The 18,023-nt window shown below is 58.5% G+C and overlaps 1 protein-coding gene across 2 annotated transcripts; it reads left to right on the forward strand.

Annotated features, from left to right (window-relative positions):
* Positions 1-295: 295 nt before the first annotated feature.
* Positions 296-16,700, forward strand: SELENON (selenoprotein N; the record flags this gene model as incomplete). 2 transcript variants are annotated; one of them, XM_079926195.1, is made up of 12 exons in its annotated part: positions 296-521; positions 1,141-1,258; positions 4,411-4,544; positions 7,257-7,469; positions 7,686-7,810; positions 8,374-8,511; positions 10,099-10,180; positions 10,570-10,758; positions 11,124-11,229; positions 12,327-12,439; positions 12,533-12,634; positions 14,109-16,700. In XM_079926195.1, 12 exons carry the CDS (start codon positions 339-341, stop codon positions 14,277-14,279), a joined length of 1,674 nt encoding a protein of 557 aa, XP_079782321.1. In that variant the 3' UTR covers positions 14,280-16,700. The 2 variants fall into 2 exon arrangements, with proteins under 2 accessions (XP_079782321.1, XP_079782320.1); XM_079926194.1 differs by lacking the exon at positions 296-521 and having other exon boundaries at positions 937-1,258.
* Between the last annotated feature and the right edge of the window lie 1,323 nt (positions 16,701-18,023).

Genomic DNA, 18,023 nt, shown 5'->3' on the forward strand with positions numbered 1-18,023 from the left:
GGGAAAGCTTCGGCTGTGCGGGTCCTCCCCACCCCGGCCCAGCCCCTCCTTCTCCCAGTCCTCCGCCTGGAAGTGCTCCCGGCTCCGCCAGGCAAGATGAGACGCGGAGGCCCGGTTTCGTTTTCGGAGACCAAGTACCAGAAGGAGGCACCGACTGGCAAGAAAGGGCCTGTGGAGCAGGGGTCCCGGCGCCCCCTTACGGACTCGTGCGCCCACTAAACCCGCTGTGCGCCGGACCCCGCCCCGGCGCCCAGGCCCGCCCCCTGCCCCGCCCGCGCCCGCGCCGCCGCGGGTCAGCGTCCCCGGCCACCCGTCCGGAGCCGCCGCGAGCAGCCGCCATGGGCCGGGCCCGGCCGGGCGAGTGCGAGCCGTCCAGCCCCGGACCCGCCGCGCCGCCTGCGGCCCCGCCGCGCCGCACCCGCGCCCTGGCGCTGCTCGGAGCGCTCCTCGCCGCCGCCGCCGCTGCCGCCGCCGCCCGGGCCTTCGCTCGCCACGCCGAGGCCCAGGCGGCCGCGCGGCAGGTCCGAGCCGGCGGGGAGGGCGCGGCGGCCGGGAGACTCGGGTGGGCCGGGGCAGCGGTGGGGCTCGCAGAGGCACCGGGCTCCGAGGGGCGGGGGTCGGGTGGGGGCCGGAGGGCCGGGAAGGCGGCAGGGAAGTGATAGGAAAACGGGGCTCCAGGGGTCGGGCAGACTTGGAAGGACTGATGGGGGAGATGAGAGGACTGGCCCAGTGTGAGGCAGGAGCTGGGACAGGCTGCAGGGGGACAGTGCAGACAAAGCGTAGAGCAAAGGTGGGACCCGAGCATCTGGACTGGCCGGCAGTGCTGGGACGGTGGGGAGGGGAGACAGGAGAGGACAATGGGTGGACCAAGAGGGTGACACGAGATGGGCGGGATGGGCCCAGATAGAAAGGGGGCACTTAGAGAGTGGACAGTGGATGAAGGCTCAGCGTGAAGCGGGGACCAGGAGGGATGGGAAGGGGGACTGGGGCCCTGGGGCGTGCAGAGGTGGCGTTTGGACAGATGGGCTGGGAGATGGGCTGAGAGAACCCAGGAGGACGTGGCGGGAGCAGCTCCCTCCGCCCGTTTGGGATGCCAGTTGGGTGTACAACTGCTCAGCCCAGCCACCTCCTCCCGAGCAGGACTCGGCGCTGAAAGCCCTGGGGACAGAAGGCCTCTTCCTCTTTTCCTCTCTGGACACTGACGGGGACATGTACCTCAGCCCCGAGGAGTTCAAGCCCATTGCTGAGAAGCTGACAGGTACCGGGAGAGGCTGGGGACTAGGCAGGAGGGAGCCGGGGCACCGCCCTGGACTTCTTGGTCTGTGTCTTCTGTGTCTGCCCTGAACAGAAGGGCTGCCTGGAGTAGGGGGAGGATGGTGCGTCCTGGCAGCCCTGGGGTCCTCCCAGCTCTGACACTTTCCGGCTGGTGGTTTGGGCGAGCTGCTTCAACATGGGCACCCACACATACTCGCACACCCAAGCCTGTTCTCCTCACTTGTGACTAAAACTAGTTAACATTCCCTGACCACCTTCTCAGGACCAGACATGGCTTTAAGCGCCTCCTGTGAGTCATCTCTTTAATCATCACAGTGCCTGTGAGACGGACACTGTCCTGATCCTCACGTGCATAGTTTAGGAGACGGAGGCGCAGGAAGGGTCTCCAGCCTGCGCAGGCTGGAAAGGTGCAGAGCCAGGATTAGGGGCCTTCTGTCTTCAGGTCCTGCACCGGCTCATTTGAAGCTTAGAGAAAAATGTCTGCAAAGTGCCCACCATGCAGTAGGTAGTCAATAGACGGGAGCTGTTACCATTACTGCTCAATATTAAACTGCTCGGGAGCTGTCAGATTCCTATCCCACCTTGTTACCCATTGTTGCCTGGTTGTAATCAGTGATTTTTCTTGTAAAGATGAGGGGCCGAAGCATTCTAATGAATTATAAAATGCCTCTCTCACTGCTCCATCACCACCCTAACCTCTGTGTCCATATCTTGGGACGTTTCTTGAACTTATGAACTTGGGCATCTACTTGTTACCCAAATTGCCTGGTGTAAGTAGGTCAATAGATGGGAAAGACTAGAAAGAGACACGGGCTGCTCTCAGGCAGGTAAGCGCCAAAGGACCGTGATGGGCTTTCTGTGTCTCAGGATGGGTCAGGTAGGTCAGCCACGTGCTGACCCGCTGGCCTTTGGTCACTGCCGGAGGAGGAGGGTCAGATGAAAAATGCTAATTTGCTGGAGCGGTGTGTCAGTGCCTCCCAGGGGCAGTCAGTACTGTCATGAAAGCAGATGGGCAGATACACAGCTCAGCCCTGTGTGGATTTGCTTTGAATTCTTATTTTGCACACACTTCTCCGAGCAGCCACACAGCCACCTCCTTGTCCTTTTTTATGGCCAGAGAGCAAGAGTTCCCTCACGATGACGTGTTGGCCAAGCTTGCTGGGCTTGCGGGTGCTTTTAATTTTTTCACGCAAATCTTTTTCTCCATCAGGGGGAAAAGAGTCTCTCCCTCAGTTACCTCCTAGGCCACTGTGAGTGCAAAACGGGACCAAGTTTCTGGGAGAACAAAAAACAAAACCAGAGAAACACCAAATCTAAGCAGGAAGTAGAGGCAAAGAGTCCTCTCTAGTTGGTACAGTTGTGTGCGTTTAACTTTCTGCTTTATACCTTAAAAGTTTTACAAGTTGTCAGTAGTGAGCAAATTTTACTTGTAAGTCAGGAAATAAACCTTTTTATTAAAAAACCAAAGAGCCATAAAATGCTGGGCGTCATTCATAATTACCTGTGACAACAGTTACGTAATTGGATAAGCAAGCCAGCCGGTATAACGCTGCACATTCCCGTTGTTCCCTTCCCCGGAGGTTTCCGGGTTGCTGTTCTGAAATTTTGTTGCCTTGACTTACGAATGCAGAAGTAGCCATGGTTCTTAAGAACAGGGCTTTGCATCAGGAGCCACTGGGGAGCGTTCATCGGGAGCACGTTTTCCAGATTCTAGCCCCTGAAGACTCTGACTCAGTAGGTCTGAGGGGGGTCCTGGGCATCGGTAGTTTAAAAAGGCATCCTGGTGATTCTGATGCTTCCTGGTTAAGAATGCACCCATTTTAATGCACCCATTCAGTCTGTCAGTCCAGCCTGTCAACAAATGCCAGGCGTGGTCTCTACCAGCAAGAGAGCAGTTGTAACAGGACCCACCCATGCTTCGTCCCATTATCTGTGTCGTGGGACCCTGCCCTGCTGTTAGGCACCCCTTCTGCAGTAGGCATCATGCCTCCCTTAAAGCCTTCATCGTGACTCCCTCCACCCTTGAAAGACTACAGACTTGGCAGGTCTCTGAGCAGGAAGAGATCTGACAAATCAAGTTCAGCCACTGCCAGTCCAGCCCCTCGTACTGATGGGGAAATGGGCCACCCAGGAAACAGGGAGAAGCAGGTGTCCTCACTTCTGGACCAGTGCTCTTTCTGGGACACCAAAGATGACCTGATTCCACGTCCCCTGACCTCTCTGAGCAGCCTTTGCTCTCCATGAGACCCTCATGACGGGACAGGCACGGGAGCATAGGCTCCATCTCTAATGTGGGAAAACCGGAGAGGATGAGTGATTTGCCCCAAATTGTCCAGGAAATGGAGCCAACCTCACCCCCGAGCTGGGCTGAGGGAAGGGGGACAGTGAGAATGGCCTTTCTGCAGCCAGCCTGGCCTGGTGGAAAGAGCACACATTAGAGTCAGAATTAGGTTTGAGCCCTAGCCCTGTGGATCCCCAACCATGAAACCACCGGTAATAGCAATACAGCTGACATTTATTACGGGTTTACTCTGTACCAGGCCTGGATTATCTCATTTAATCCTCATAACAAGCCACTGGGCCGACCATCACACAAGCTGGTGAGGAGTGGGGCTAGGATTTGAACCCAGGTCGTCTGGTTCCTAAGCCTTTGAGGAAACTTTTGAGATCTTAATGCCCCCGCAAGAAGGTTGTGGTTGATCGTAGGTTTAGAGTAAAACAGGCCTGGATTTGAATCCTGATTCACACACTACCTAGCTGTGTGTCCTTGGGGAAGTGACTTCACCTCTCTGAGCCCCCAGTTTCTCATTTGTAAAATGGAATTGATAATACTGCCTTCACAGGGTTACTGTGAAACTAAAATGTGATATACATTGGAGAAAATGTGTATGTGTGGTATACCATGTGGTATACATATGTACACATTATATATCATACATATACAATTTGTGTATGTTTGATAAACGATGTGATCTATATTGTTACTTTGTTGATTGTTACCTGTTACAGCCCCACCCCCACCCCCATCCCTGCCAGGCCCGGCTCCCTTAATCACTGGCCAGTGTGGACATCCTGAGAGAAGTGAGGCCCTGCCATCTAAGGCAGGACCCCTCTCCAGTGACCTGTATCTCACAGGGTCAACTCCTTCGGCCAGCTATGAGGAGGAGGACCTGCCCCCTGACCCCAGCGAGGAGACACTCACCATAGAAGCCCGTTTCCAGCCTCTGCTGCCAGAGTCCATGACCAAGAGCAAAGATGGGTTCCTAGGGGTAAGTTGGGGCAGGGGGTCCCCCACAGGCGGAACCAGAGACAGAGGGACCATCTGTGTGTGCTCACCTCCTGAGAATGGGTCTGTGCTCTGTTCATCTTTCCTTCTTTCTGTCTTTCCTCCCATCTTTTATCAGCACCCTCTGTGCACCCAGTGCGCCAGGCCCTGGGGGTCCAGAAGTGGGTGCGATGCTGTCCCTGCTGTCCAGGCACACAGTCTGGTAGGGGAGGTAGGAGGGATAGGCATGAGCCTCTGACCCAGAGTGGGGATCTGGGTGGCCTCCTGGAGGGAATGACATTTGACAGTGACTGCAGGGGATGAGGCCTCAGCCCGCTGTCAGCAGGGGTGGGAGAAGGATCCGGCTGGAGGAAACAGCAAGTGCAGAGACCGAGCGGATGCAGCCGCAGCCCTTGTAATCATTACTTGCTGCAAGTCAGTCTTTCCCCCCAGGCTGTGAGTTTCCTCAGGGCAAGGCCGGTGACTCACACATTTGTGCCTCCCCAGGCCCCTAGCACAGTGCCTGGAGCCTGACAGGTGCTCCATTGAGCCCCGATGAACCCGGACCTGAGGTTCAACCCCTGGCAACGGCTGTAGGGTGGGGATGACCCTGACAGTGCCATCCTAACCCGCCCTGTGGTTAGGACCCGAGGCCCTGTGGACAGGGTCTCAATCCCTCCCAGGCCCTGCCCGCCTTTCCTGCTGTCTCCCCTGCGCTCTCCTCTCAGCTTTGCGCTACTCCAGATGTCCGGGCTTTCTTCCAGCTGAGAGCCTTCTCATATGCTGGTCCCTCAGCCAGGAACAACCTTCCCTCTTTGCCTCACTCACAGCCACTCAGCTTTTACAGCTCAGCTGAACTGTCATTTCAGCAGGAGATGCCAGGCAGGCCACTGAGGGCAGAGAGAAGGGGTGGCTGGACCCAGGGCACGGGGGACACGTGCGGGGGCATCCTGGTCAGTGGGGCTGGAAGAGAAGTTGCCAGATGGCAAAGGGCCTCAGCTGCCTAACTTTGGCCTCCGTTCTGCAGCAGCAAAATACCATAGCAGATTTTGAAAGAGGAGAATTCTCTCATCAGATCTGGGCTCTCCAAACTGGCAGCTGGGGAGAAAAGGGAGGCAAGAAGACCAGTTCCCAGGAGGGAGGGGGAGACAGGTGGGGGGAGGCCATGGTGATGGAGAGGAAAGGCAGCCCGGGGGATGCTGGGAAAGGAAGAAAGTTAGGGTGTGGCTACTAATGGAAAGGGAGGGAGGGGGAGTTGAGGTGACTCGGGCTTCTGGCTGGTGGCCAGGTGCATGGGGCCCATTGCCCGATGGGGGTTGGAGGTCTGGTAGGGAGGGTATGAGGTCAGTTTGGACTGTTGAAGTTGAGTTCCCTGAGAGATGTCCAGGGGGAGAGTCCAGTAAGATCTGGGTGGAGAAAGGCCTGGCATTGATGGGCTGAAGTGATGTCTGAGCAGATGAGTCCCTCCTACAGGGCAGAGAGAACAGGGTGGGGCAGGTGCAGGGGGCCCACCTGCACGTACAGGGGAGATGGGTCCGAAGCAGCACCCCAGCCCTGCGTCCCTAGCTCAGCCCCCTTTTGTGGGCTGCTCCGCTAGGAGCTCGCCAACCTGTGAACAGGACGCAGCAGGCGGGCAGGCTCTGCCTGGCCCTGCAAGCCAGCCCCGCTTTGAGAACTTGCCTGTGAAACCCTTCTCCTCCCACCTCAGCTTCCCACTGAGCCCGGGTCCCATCACCAGGGAGGTCAAAGGTGGGGCAGCTCCCTGGTGGCTGAGCACCCTGAGGGGTGCCAGGCACTCACTGTCCTGGCGGCCACTGATGGTGGCCCAGAAAGGCAGGGAGGAGCTACTGAAGGTGCAGCTTTGACCAGGGGACCTGCATGCCCCAAGGTTCCGCCTCTGCTCCAGGCAGATGTGCAGAGAGGCCTGCAGAGCGTCTGACCCTCATTCTCTCCCACCCTTCAGCTCAGCAGATAGCAGTGGGGTGGATTACTGATGAGGAAATGGCTCAGGGAAGGCCTTTTGCCAGGGGTGCCCAGCCAGCGTGGCCCAGGCTATAATTGAAGCAGGGTGCTCTCTGGGGGTGCCCTTCCTTCCCCTTCTCTGTGGTCTCATCCTGCTCTTGGCCCTAGAGGTTTCACCCAAAGGTGGCTGCCACCTCCCTCCGCAGACTTAACTCCAAACCTAAACTCTGACTCGTCAGCGGGACATTAGCTGCAGGGAGGAGACTTGGTGGGGGGATTAGAGAGCAGAAAGCAAGGCCAGTGGGCGGGGAGAGGAAGCCCAGGGCAGGGCGGGGCACCCAGGGTTGGTCTGCTGGCAGACCAGACAAGAGGCAGGCAGGACTGTGTGAGGCCCGGGACCTGGGTTTGGAGAGGGAGGGAAGAGGCCGTGAGAAGCCCCCTCACAGAGCCCCCTGTTCCAATCCTGGGGGGCCCCTCCAGCTGCCTCTGCTTCCCTGCCCTCGAGCGAGCTGTTCCGGCCTGGGCTGGACCTGAGGGGCCGCAGGGGCACGGCTTCTCTGGGCAAGGGGCCGGGGAAGGTGAGATGAGCCTCAGCTCTGGCAGGAGAGTGCCAGGCTCGTGGCCGTGAGCAGGCAGGAGCCTCCCGGGTCCCTCTGCTTCCTGGGCTTGTGGGTTGGCTCAGGGCTCGAGGAGACCTCCGCACACGCCTGGGACGTTCTCAGTGCCCCAGAGCTTCGACTTTCCTCTGCCCCAGGTCTCCCGCCTGGCCCTGTCCGGCCTCCGCAACTGGACGACCGCAGCCTCGCCAAGCGCGGTGTTTGCCGCCCGCCACTTCCGGCCCTTTCTTCCCCCTCGGGGCCACGCGGAGCTAGGCGAGCCCTGGTGGATCATCCCCAGTGAGCTGAGCGTCTTCACCGGCTATCTGTCCAACAACCGCTTCTACCCACCGCCCCCCAAGGGCAAGGAGGTGAGGGTAGCCCGTGGCAAGCCCCGGGGCCCTGACCCCCAGCCCCAGCACGGCCCCTCCCCATCGGCAGCTGGACCCCCGGGGCCACGCCTACCCCACCTGCTCTCTGGCCTGCCTCTGGCCCCGCCCCCACCTGGGCCCCAGGTCCAGAGCTGACCCTCACCCAGGGGAGCTGGGCCCAGCAAGCCAGCCCAGGTCCCACTGCCCTCCCCCCAGGTCATCATCCACCGGCTCCTGAGCATGTTCCACCCTCGGCCCTTCGTGAAGACCCGCTTTGCCCCTCAGGGGGCCGTCGCCTGCCTGACCGCCACCAGCGACTTCTACTACACCGTGATGTTCCGGTGAGGGGTCCTGGCAGCCCCATCCTTGCCTCCCACCTGGGCCTGGGACTGCAGGGAAGCACAGATGGGTTGAGCACCAGGAGGCAGGGCCTGACTCAAAGCCCCCAGCTCTACCGCTTACCACCCTGTGGTCCCAGGCAAGCAGCCTTGGCTCTCTGAGCCTCACTTTCCTCATTGTGCATCAGGGCGGTGGTGACTTCCTCCAGGAGGAAGAGAAAAGGTGTTGAATGTGCTTAGCATGGGGTTGTTGGCCATGATTGTCATCCACACAGAAGGGGGTGCGTAAGAGCTGTGACACCAGGCCACACACACCCTGGAGGGCTCAGAGGAGACTTGGGCAAGGCTTCCGGGGAAGGCAGCACGTGAACTGGGCCCTGAAGGATGGGCAGCACTTGGAGGGCGTCCCTTCTGCCTGCCCCACACACGTCTTCCTCCCCCGTCCAGCCCTTTGCCCCGCACAGAGTCTGGCCAAGAGTTCCAGGCTTTGGGGCAGAAGTGAGAGGGCAGGTGGGCAGGCTCTGCTCAGCAGGGAACCTGCTCCCAGCCAGGCCCTTTCCCTCCAGCATCCACGCGGAGTTCCAGCTCAGCGAGCCGCCCGACTTCCCCTTCTGGTTCTCACCCGGCCAGTTCACGGGCCACATCATCCTCTCCAAAGACGCCACCCACGTCCGTGACTTCCGGCTCTTCGTGCCCAACCACAGGTGAGAGCCTTGGCCCCGGCCCTGGCACCCTGCTCCTGTTTGCCCCCCACCAGCTCCAGGAGCTCAGATGCAGGGGCCCAGAGGCCCCCGCAGTCTCTCCCCAGAGCTACTTCTCTTGGGAGGGGCCTAGAGCTGACCCAGGAGGAGGTAGCTTGCGGTGGGCTGAAGGGGGTCATTCCATCGTCTGATAGGTGCGTCCCAGGTGCTCTGTGGGCCTGGCCTCCCAGCTCAGTGCTGGGACCCAACGCAGCGGCCGACAGCCCCTCCCTGAAGATGGAACTGCCCCCCACACCCGCCCCATACTGTTGACAGACCTCCAACAGACCCGTAACCACAGCCTGCTCACGCCACCCTAGGCGAAGGCCAGCAGGTGGGGAGGGACCCAGCTGGTCAGGGTCCAGGAAGGCCTCCCAAAGGAAGGGACGTCTATGCAGCGACCTGGGGGCTGAGGAAAGTTTAGCCAGGCAGAGGGAAGGGCACATACAAAGGCCTAAGCAGCAGGCCCTCCACGCCTGCAGTTGCTACCACAGACCCTGGGGGGCCAGGGGGCGGCTCCTGGGAGGGCTCAATGCCAGTCACCTGCCTGCTTGCCTGCCTGACTGCTCAGGGGCGGCCTCTTGGCAGGGAAGCAGGGGACGCAGAGAGTCTTTCCAGATACCTCCCTGATAGCCCGCAGCCGCTTAGTGAACCTGAGTGACTCTGTGCAGGGACAAGACCTGGGCTGAGAGATGAGGTGCCCAGAGCGAAGTCTCAGCCGTGGCACCCGTGGCTGTGGGCAAGGCCCTGGACCCCTCCAGGCCTCAGTTTCCTCATCTGCTAGATGGGAGGCTGGCTCCTGGCCAGGAGTGAGGGGGTCATTGGGACAGCCTGGGAAGAGAAAGTTGCCCCCAGGACCAGGAGCGGTTTCCTCTCAGTCCCCCGAGGGAGGGAGCATCCTGGGCCCACGGGGAAAATGAGGAGGAAGGACGAGCTCTCCTCCTCCTTCCTCGCTCATCGGGCAAGCCCCTGTGCGGCAGGGGCTCAGCCCAGGGTTGGAGGTGGGGTCCTGGACTGAATGAAACAGGAGGGGGCAACTGCTCCTGGGCCTGTGTCTCAGGCCTAGACCACGAGACCGCTGACCGGCTCTGAGGGCACCCAGCTCACCCTGACTGCTTCACCTGCCCAAGGTGGTTGGTTGTCTGTCCTGGGGCGCCCCCATGTGGCGGATCTGCAGGTTGCACATGCTCAGGCCAGACTTCCCGCTGGGGGAGGCACTGATGAGTGCTGCCTCAAAGAGTCATGGATCGTGGACAGTGCATGAGCCATGGGTATGGAAGCCCTTCGTGAACTGTAAAGGGCTGGGCCAGTGGAGGGTGGTATGGTCACAGTGCCTTCCAAAGAGGCGGCCTGGGGAGAGGAAAGGGCCCAGGCTCTGCCGTCAGAACTTCAGTGGCTCTGGGACCTTGGGTTCACCCTGCCAAGTCTCAGCATCCTCATCTATAAAATAGGGTCAGCTGCATGCTTTCAGTGAGATAAAGTCCGACATCTGGTTAATGGGCCTTGATGACGGTGGTGTTCTGCCCTGGCCACCCTCTCGCCTGTCCCCAGGTCTCTGAATGTGGACATGGAGTGGCTGTACGGGGCCAGCGAGAGCAGCAACATGGAGGTGGACATCGGCTACATACCCCAGGTGAGTGCACAGGGGGTCCCTACCCAGGTAGGAAGGTGGGGCTCAGCCTGGCTGCAGGGAGGCCCAGCTGGCTAGGAGCCTTGGGGCAGTGAAAGACAGAGTTCCTGCAGGCTGAAGCCACTGTCCCCAAAGCAGGATCCTAGGAAGCCACCTGTTCTTCCTAGCCAGCATCTGCCATGGGTCCTCAGATGGCTTCACACTGGCTGATCACTGGCTCTGTCCTGGACTCACTGCACAGCCTTGACCAGGCCCTTCCCTTCCCTGGGCCTGTCTCCCCACCTCTGCAATGAGTGGCGTATCTTTGAGGGTCTCTCGGGGCCCCTGGAGGACTCAGGCCCCTCGCTGAGACGTCCCTCAGTGACATCATCCCTCACTGACCTCTGGCCTAGATGGAGCTGGAGGCCACGGGCCCCTCAGTGCCCTCTGTGATCCTGGACGAGGATGGCAACATGATCGACAGCCGCCTGCCCTCAGGGGAGCCCCTCCAGTTTGTGTTTGAGGAGATCACGTGGCAGCAGGAGCTGAGCTGGGAGGAGGCCGCCCGGCGCCTGGAGGTGGCCATGTACCCCTTCAAGAAGGTGAGGCCAGACGGGGTAAGGGGCGGGGTTGGGATCCCTGGGGCTGGGTCCGGAGCTGTGGGAGCAGCGGGTGGGCACTGGGCGTGGGATGCTGTGCAGGGCTTGCTGCTGAGGCTGCCTCCCTGTGGGGCCCAGCCTGGGCCGGGGAGCCTCCCGTTTGCCCTTTAGAACTTGGAGGAGGCATCCCCTGGCTCAGCATCACCCCTTCACACAGACACACAGACACACACTGCAAACATACATGCATATGTACACGCACACGTATATACACTACGGACACACACTACATGCACATCACACACTCAGCCCCTGAATGGGACCCTGGCGGCACACGGTAGCTTCTCTCTGTCTCGACTTGGCCCCAGGTCACCTACCTGCCGTTCACCAAGGCCTTTGAGCGAGCCAAGGCCGAGAACAAGCTGGTGCACTCAGTCCTGCTGTGGGGGGCCCTGGACGACCAGTCCTGCTGAGGTGAGGGAGACCCTTCCAGTCTGAGGGGAGAAAGGGGGGCAGACTTCATACCTTGTGGGTGCAGGAGGCCCTGAGACCAATGACGCTCTCCTGTGTCAGTATGAGGGACTCAGGGACGACATGGGGTGGGGTGTGGGGTGAGGGCTCGCAGGCTTCTGCGCTAAGCCCAGAGGAAGCTGCTGGACACAATAGAAAGAGCCCAGCTCAGCCATTTTCAGCCTGGAGACCTTGGCCAAGTAACTCCTTCCCTGAGCCTCAGTTTTCTCAGCAGTAAGAGGGTAATGTACTTACCTCCCAGAGTTGTGAAAACAGACGTGAAAGTGCCTGTACTCTGTGCAGTGTTTCACACGAGTGAGAGAAGGTAGTGCCAGAGCCTGGGCTGCATTCACTTATTCAGAAAATTCAACGAAGACCCACTGGTGCAAAGTTCTTTGGGTGCCTGACATTGGGTACAAAGATGAGCAAACAATGGCCCTGCCCACATGCAGCCAATCGACAAACATCCTGGGCACCTCCCGTGCCGAGCCATAGGCTAGGTGTTGGGCACCTTGCACTGAGGAAGTCAGAATCAGCCCCAGTTCTCAGGGAGCACACAGTGTGTGCAGAAGGCAGACGGTGAATGAACAAGTACAAGCGTGGTGAATTTACACAAGGCATGGTCCTGAGTGGCACGAGAGTGTGTAACGGGGGGTGGCGGGGTCAGGGGAGGCTTCTTTAGAGAAAGTGACATATAACCTGAGACTTCGAAGGCTGAGGAGGATGAGTTTTCCAAGTGACAGAGGAAGTGTTTTAGGTAGAAGAATTGTCTGTGCAAAGGCCCTGGGACACAGGTTAGTGGATTTAAGAAGCTGTCACTGTCGAGAAGCCCCTGGGCCAGGCAGACCCCCAGCCAAGTCTCAGCCCAGGATGCCAGTATGTTACTGAAGTTAGTTACAGCTGCCATTTATTCCTCACCTCCTCTGTGGTAGATGCTTTGAATCTGTTTTTTCACCTGGCTGCACTGACCGTTCTACAGTTGATGAGGTTTACTGCTGGTAGAAAACCCAGTGAGACATGCAGGGTGCCTCACCCACCTGGCCTTCCCTCTCCCGGAACAGGTTCAGGGCGGACTCTCCGGGAAACTGTCCTGGAAAGTTCGCCCATCCTCACCCTCCTCAACGAGAGCTTCATCAGCACCTGGTCCCTAGTGAAGGAACTGGAGGACCTGCAGGTGAGTGGCAGGCGGGCAGGAAGAGCCCCATGGCAGCCCCTGGGACAGTGCTGGGAGCCGAGGTGTCAGGAGTGTGCCCAACTGTCCCCATAGAACAACCAGGAGAACCCATCCCACCAGAAGCTGGCCAGCCTGCACCTGGAGAAGTACAGCTTCCCCGTGGAGATGATGATCTGCCTGCCCAATGGCACCGTGGTAGGTCCCCCACCACTCATCCCTGGCCCCGGGCCAGGCACCACGGGGCAGAGGAAGTGGCAAACAAGGGGCACGGCTTACAGACCTCATCAGGCTCCAGGTCTGGCTCTACCACTTCCTGGCTGGTGTCTTAGCCAGTCCGAGCCTCAGTTATCCCCTGATGTCCCCTCGGCCTGCCTCGTGCAGGTGTCGGGACGCTTCCTCAGAAAGGGAACCTCAACAGCACTTTGGGCACCTGGCAGCAGTGGGCGTGGTCTAGCAGCAGAGCGGACAGGAACGTGACCTGGAAGGGAAGGCTCACCTCAGACCATTGCAGCCAGTCCTGGAATGGAAGGGAGGGAGGGACGGACAGGCCTCGTGACAGGCAGAGAGGACCTGGGGATGCCCCAGGCTGAGCCAGGCTTCAAGACCCTCTCTCTCCCTAAGGGCCCCTTACACAGCATTCACGTCGTTGCGTTGGGTTCTCACGGGAGCTTTGGGAGATAGATGAGCACGAATGCTGATCTCACAAACAAGGAAACTGAGGCTCAGAAAGGTTCAGAGACTTGGCAAAAGCTGCATAATTAAGAAGTACAGCTGCCGGGAATTCCCTGCGGTCCAGCGGTTAAGACTTGGCGCCTTCACTGCTGCGGGCCTGGGTTCAGTCCCTGGTGGGGGAATTAAGATTCCACAAGCCGTGTAGCGCAGCCAAAAAAAAAAAAAGAAAGAAAGAAAGAAAAAAAAAGAAATGGAGCTGACTTGCCAAACAGGCGCCCGCCTGTGAGCCTCAGCGTCACCCGCTCTTCTGAGCAGAGCTGCCCCTTATCCTTTAAGTCCCAAGGGGTGGTCACTGTGGGACTGAGGGATGGAAGCAGTGGGGAGCAGTGCAGGAGCAAGAGCTGGGGCTGGCCTGGAATGGGGGCGTCCGGTGAGGGCTTGGTGGCGAGGAGGAGGGTGCCAGCCAAGGGCCTTCTGTCTGAAGTTCAGAAGAGGAAAGGTCCGGGGGAGTCGGCCAGCTCGCACCCGTCCACAGGCGCCCATTGTGGTGGACTTGGCCCAGCCAGGGGTGGCGAAGCTGGGCGGACAGGACTCTGCCTGGGCTGCGGGTGGCCTGTGCTCTCCCACCCGCTCGATTTGTTTGTTCGTTTACCGGGCACCTGCCCTTAAGGTGCCCCTACCTGGAACGGGAGGCAGATGGGAACACAGGCGTGTGGGCGTTTCGAGAGAAGTGAGTGCGGAGTTCAGGGCTTCTGGGAACAGAGGAGAGAGGTCATGGGGCGCGGAGGCAGGGTAGGGAAAGGTGATGCCGGAAGGCATTAGGTTTCACCTGGTGGGCGAGGTGTGGAGCCCTGGAGTCAGAGGGCCCTGTGAGCAGAGGAGGAGGGGGAACGGGTAGCCCCTGCCGTCCGCCATCAGCCTCAGCGAGAACAGTTGAGGCCGCGGGGGCACTGAGCCCGGCTGGGCCCCCGCTCTCCTCACCCCACCCTTCTCCCAGGTCCACCACATCAACGCCAACTACTTCTTGGACATCACCTCTGTGAAGCCTGAGGACATCGAGAACAATGTCTTCAGCTTCTCATCCACCTTTGAAGACCCGTCCACAGCCACCTACATGCAGTTCCTGAAGGAGGGCCTCCGGCGCGGCCTGCCCCTCCTCCAGGCCTAGTGCGCCTGCTGGGCAGTGAAAAGCCTACTGGACGGGGAGCTGGACAGGCCCCTCTGCCCCGGAGCCAGAGCAGCCCTCGCACATTTCACCTTCCACCTCTCAGGCTGCCCGTGGGGTGCGGCCATCCGAGCTTTGCCTCAGTGAAGGGGGGACAGGGGGTCCTTGGCTGACCAGGTGGATGAACCTCGAGCTCCAGCTGCCACCATCAGCCTTTTACTACCCACCTGGCTCCGGAAGCCGCTTGGGACCCCAGAAGAGGGCCCGGGGTCATCTCCCTGGACCTCACTCACTCAGGCACATAGTCCCGGCCCTTGCAGGGCGAGTAGTAGGGAAGAGTGGGTGCTAGGAAGACAGGGCCACCCCTCTCCTTACCTTCACCCCGTCCCAAAGGAAACATCAAGAAGCCCTGGCCTGAGGGTGTGGGCAGGCTGCCAGGGAAGCGCTCCTGTTTCTCTGGCGCCTTCTTCCTCGCATAGCCCTGACCTCCTGTGCTTGGTGTCCCCAGTGGAGTCAGTCTCAGCTGGAGACAGCCTTCTGGAAGCTCTGGGTAGGACCCTCCTTCAGAAGCGGAAATCGTACTGTACCCCTGCTGCTCCCCAGACCACTCAATCCAGCCTAACAAGAGGACCCCACCGCCTATTTCAGGACTTACTGGAAGCCAGCTCTCTAGGGAGGTTTACCACGAAGTAAGCTTCTGCCCTTGGCAAGGAGTCCGCTGAGGCCCAGGGCCATGGCACCCCTACCGCCTACCCCAGCACAGGCCACGGCGGGACTGCAGGAGCCAGCGTCCCTGTAACACCTCCTGCCCCTCAGACCTCCACTCCACGGAAGTGTATCCCAGTCAGAGAACACAGCGTCCCCCAGAGCTGGCACTGTCCCAGCCATCAGGCAGCCCAGACCAGCCCGTCCACCACTGGGTGGCCACTGACTCTCCTTGGCCTCTCTTAGGGCCTTGGTCCACATCCTGAGCCACTGACCACAGCCAGTCTCTTTTTTATACACGCAGGAAAAGTGTTTTTATGTGAACTTTCTCACAGTTTATATGTATTTTTGATAGCCCCGGCACTGAGGAGAAAGGAGGGGGCAGTGGTACCCCCCAGCAACTGCCCCATGATGGCTGGATCTGAAAGCCTAGGTGGATCCAGCTTGATGTCTTTGCAGTTGCTGCTGTGGGAAGAAACACCCCTCTCTTCCTTCTCCTCTTCCAACTGTTTAAAAATAGTCCTCAGAGGGTCAGTATACCCCCTGCTCTATCCTTGTCCTCTGCTCAGGCCCGTGAGGGGCCCTTGGGCTTTCCTAAAGCCCCCTCCGCCGCCCACCCCTGCCCTCGCTTATGCCCCCTCCGCCACCCCACAGGGGGACTCCCTCCTGATCCTGGAAGAGGAAGGCAGGCAAACATTTCCTCAGATGCGCTCCCAGGCCTCCCACCTGTCACTGGAGCTTCCACACTGAGTCTTCCTCACAGACTGTCATGTTCTCAGTGTTGTATCAAGTATCGTAATAATGGCCAGTTACCAAGAGCTTTCTCTACCTAAAGCACTTGGTTAAGGTCACGTGCATTTCCTCATTTAATCCTCACAACAGACGTGAGGCAGATATTAACCATTCCCATTTTGCAGATGAAGGAATTGGGTCTCAGGAAAGTGAAGTGACTTGCCCGAGGTCACTCAGTGGTAGGGTTGAGATTCAGCCTGTGTCTTGATGTTGGAGTGTTTTGTCTTGCACTACACATGCCATCCCCCACCCCGTCCCCTCTCTCCCGTGTCTGTTTTCACTGAGGTGAGAAACAAAGCCTTTCAAACCAGAATGTCTTATTCCTCTCTGTTCTCCAGAGCAAATGAGGCGTGAGCCAACAAGCTCAGCCCAGTTCTTTGTGTCCCTTCTGGAAGGCGGTGCTTCCATGCGGCTTACAGGGAGGGAGGGCACCGAGCCTGTCTCAGTGCTTCCAGGCACGGGTGGCAGTAGCCTGTCCCATGAGCCACCCAGTGTCAGCAGGCTCAGCCCTCCCACCTAGCAGGCGTTTCCCCTCACTCTGGTCTGGGAAGGCCGGCAGCGTGATGAGCGACCCGTACCCTGTGAAAGGTAAAACATGCTTGGGCTTTCTGCATCCTCACCTGATGCCTCTGCCTCACCCCCCACCTGAGCCCTGAGGCTCATGGTGGGGGAGGGCCCCAGCTGCCCTCTTTTGTCACCCCTCTGCCACTTCCCTCCCCTGTCCCCAGTGTGTCCTATAATAAAATTGGAGATTAGGGTGGTTCTAAGTGCCTTTCCTTTGAGCTGGATGTTCAGTTCTGTCCTCGGTCTCATTCCTCTGCCGGGATTGGCTTGGCAGGTGGGCAAGGGAGCATGGCTGGAATGCCTTTGGGGACTATCTTATTTGTCACCAGAAGGCTTGAGTGATTTGCTTAAAATAAATTTGTGATAGACCTAGAGGAAGAACTTACTATTTTTAGAATCTGGTGCTCTGTGTTGAGAAAGATTCTGAATTTAACCCATCATCTTAGAAGCAGGGCATGAGACAGGCATTAGGTAAATTTCTTTGAGGGTGTGAACTTCAGGAAAAACCTGTAAAAGAAGGATTGAAGCAGAAGGGGGAAAGGAAGAACCTTGAGCAGGGGTAGAGTCTCAAAGCCAAGCCTTGGCCAGATCGCAGGAGCAGGGCTCTAGAGCACAAACCACACTGCCAAGTTGAACTGGCCTCTTGTACCCTGTATCAGTCAGTCAGTGGTTTAGTGGGTAGGGTAACTTACCAGGTTAGGGCTTCCATTCTGAGAATGGGGCAGCTGTGAGTAGCCAACACAGCTGCTGGGGGATGGATTCACAGGTTGGGTAAAAGGGATCTTTGGGGAGAACCAAGGAAAGACAACTAGAGTGGATTTGCAAGATCTGCCATTGCCCAGGATGGGAAAGCAATGATTAAAGCAACAATTTGTCATCGTGGAAAGAGGGCTGGACCTGAAAGTCCAATTTCATCATTTGAAATATGGTGGGGATCAGGGTGGACACAGTCTCTGACTAGGACCAGCTACATAGTTTGCAGGATCCAGTGCAAAATGAAAATGCAGGGCCCTGTTGAAGAAAACTGTTTTGTTAATTTCAAGAGGTCAACAACAGGGCATTAAAGCGAGAACGAGTCAGTCTGAGCATGAGGCCTGTGTGACTGCACAGGTTCTCCCTGCCATGAAGCCCATCCATCCCTGGCAGCTAGGACTTGCAAGCTTTGAGCCCGAAAAACTGCAGCCTGGGAGCCAGGCACAGCCACGTGCTGAAGTCAGAGGAGGGCATGTGACCCAGGCCTGGATGCCGTGGAGACAGGACCCTGGAGGTTTGAGCACGAAGAGGGAGTGGGTGAGTGAGACTGGAAGGAATGTGGGTCTCTTTCGCAATGCCTCTGGTGTCTTTCCCCATCAATCTACCCATCTGATCAACCAACTCACTGTACCGTGTGTGTGTGTGTGTGTGTGTGTGTGTGTGTGTGTGTGTGTGTGTGTGTGTGTGTGTGTGTATGAGAGAGAGAGATACATAAAGGCTAAAATAAAAGAAAGCTACAAAGCACTGGAGGGCAGGAGTCAGAGAAGAGGCGCATTCTTGCTGCAGAGAAGACTGGAGGGTCTTGGCTGGGAAGCATGAACTGTGAAGGCACCAGGGCGAGATGAGGCAACCAAGCAGTAAGTCTGGGGCCTTGAACGCCAGAGGGAGGATTCTGAAGTTTGCACTAGGGGTGGGGACAGCAGTCACCGATCA

This window comes from Stenella coeruleoalba (genome assembly GCF_951394435.1).
Source record: "Stenella coeruleoalba genome assembly, chromosome: 1".
Taxonomy (NCBI): domain Eukaryota; kingdom Metazoa; phylum Chordata; class Mammalia; order Artiodactyla; family Delphinidae; genus Stenella; species Stenella coeruleoalba.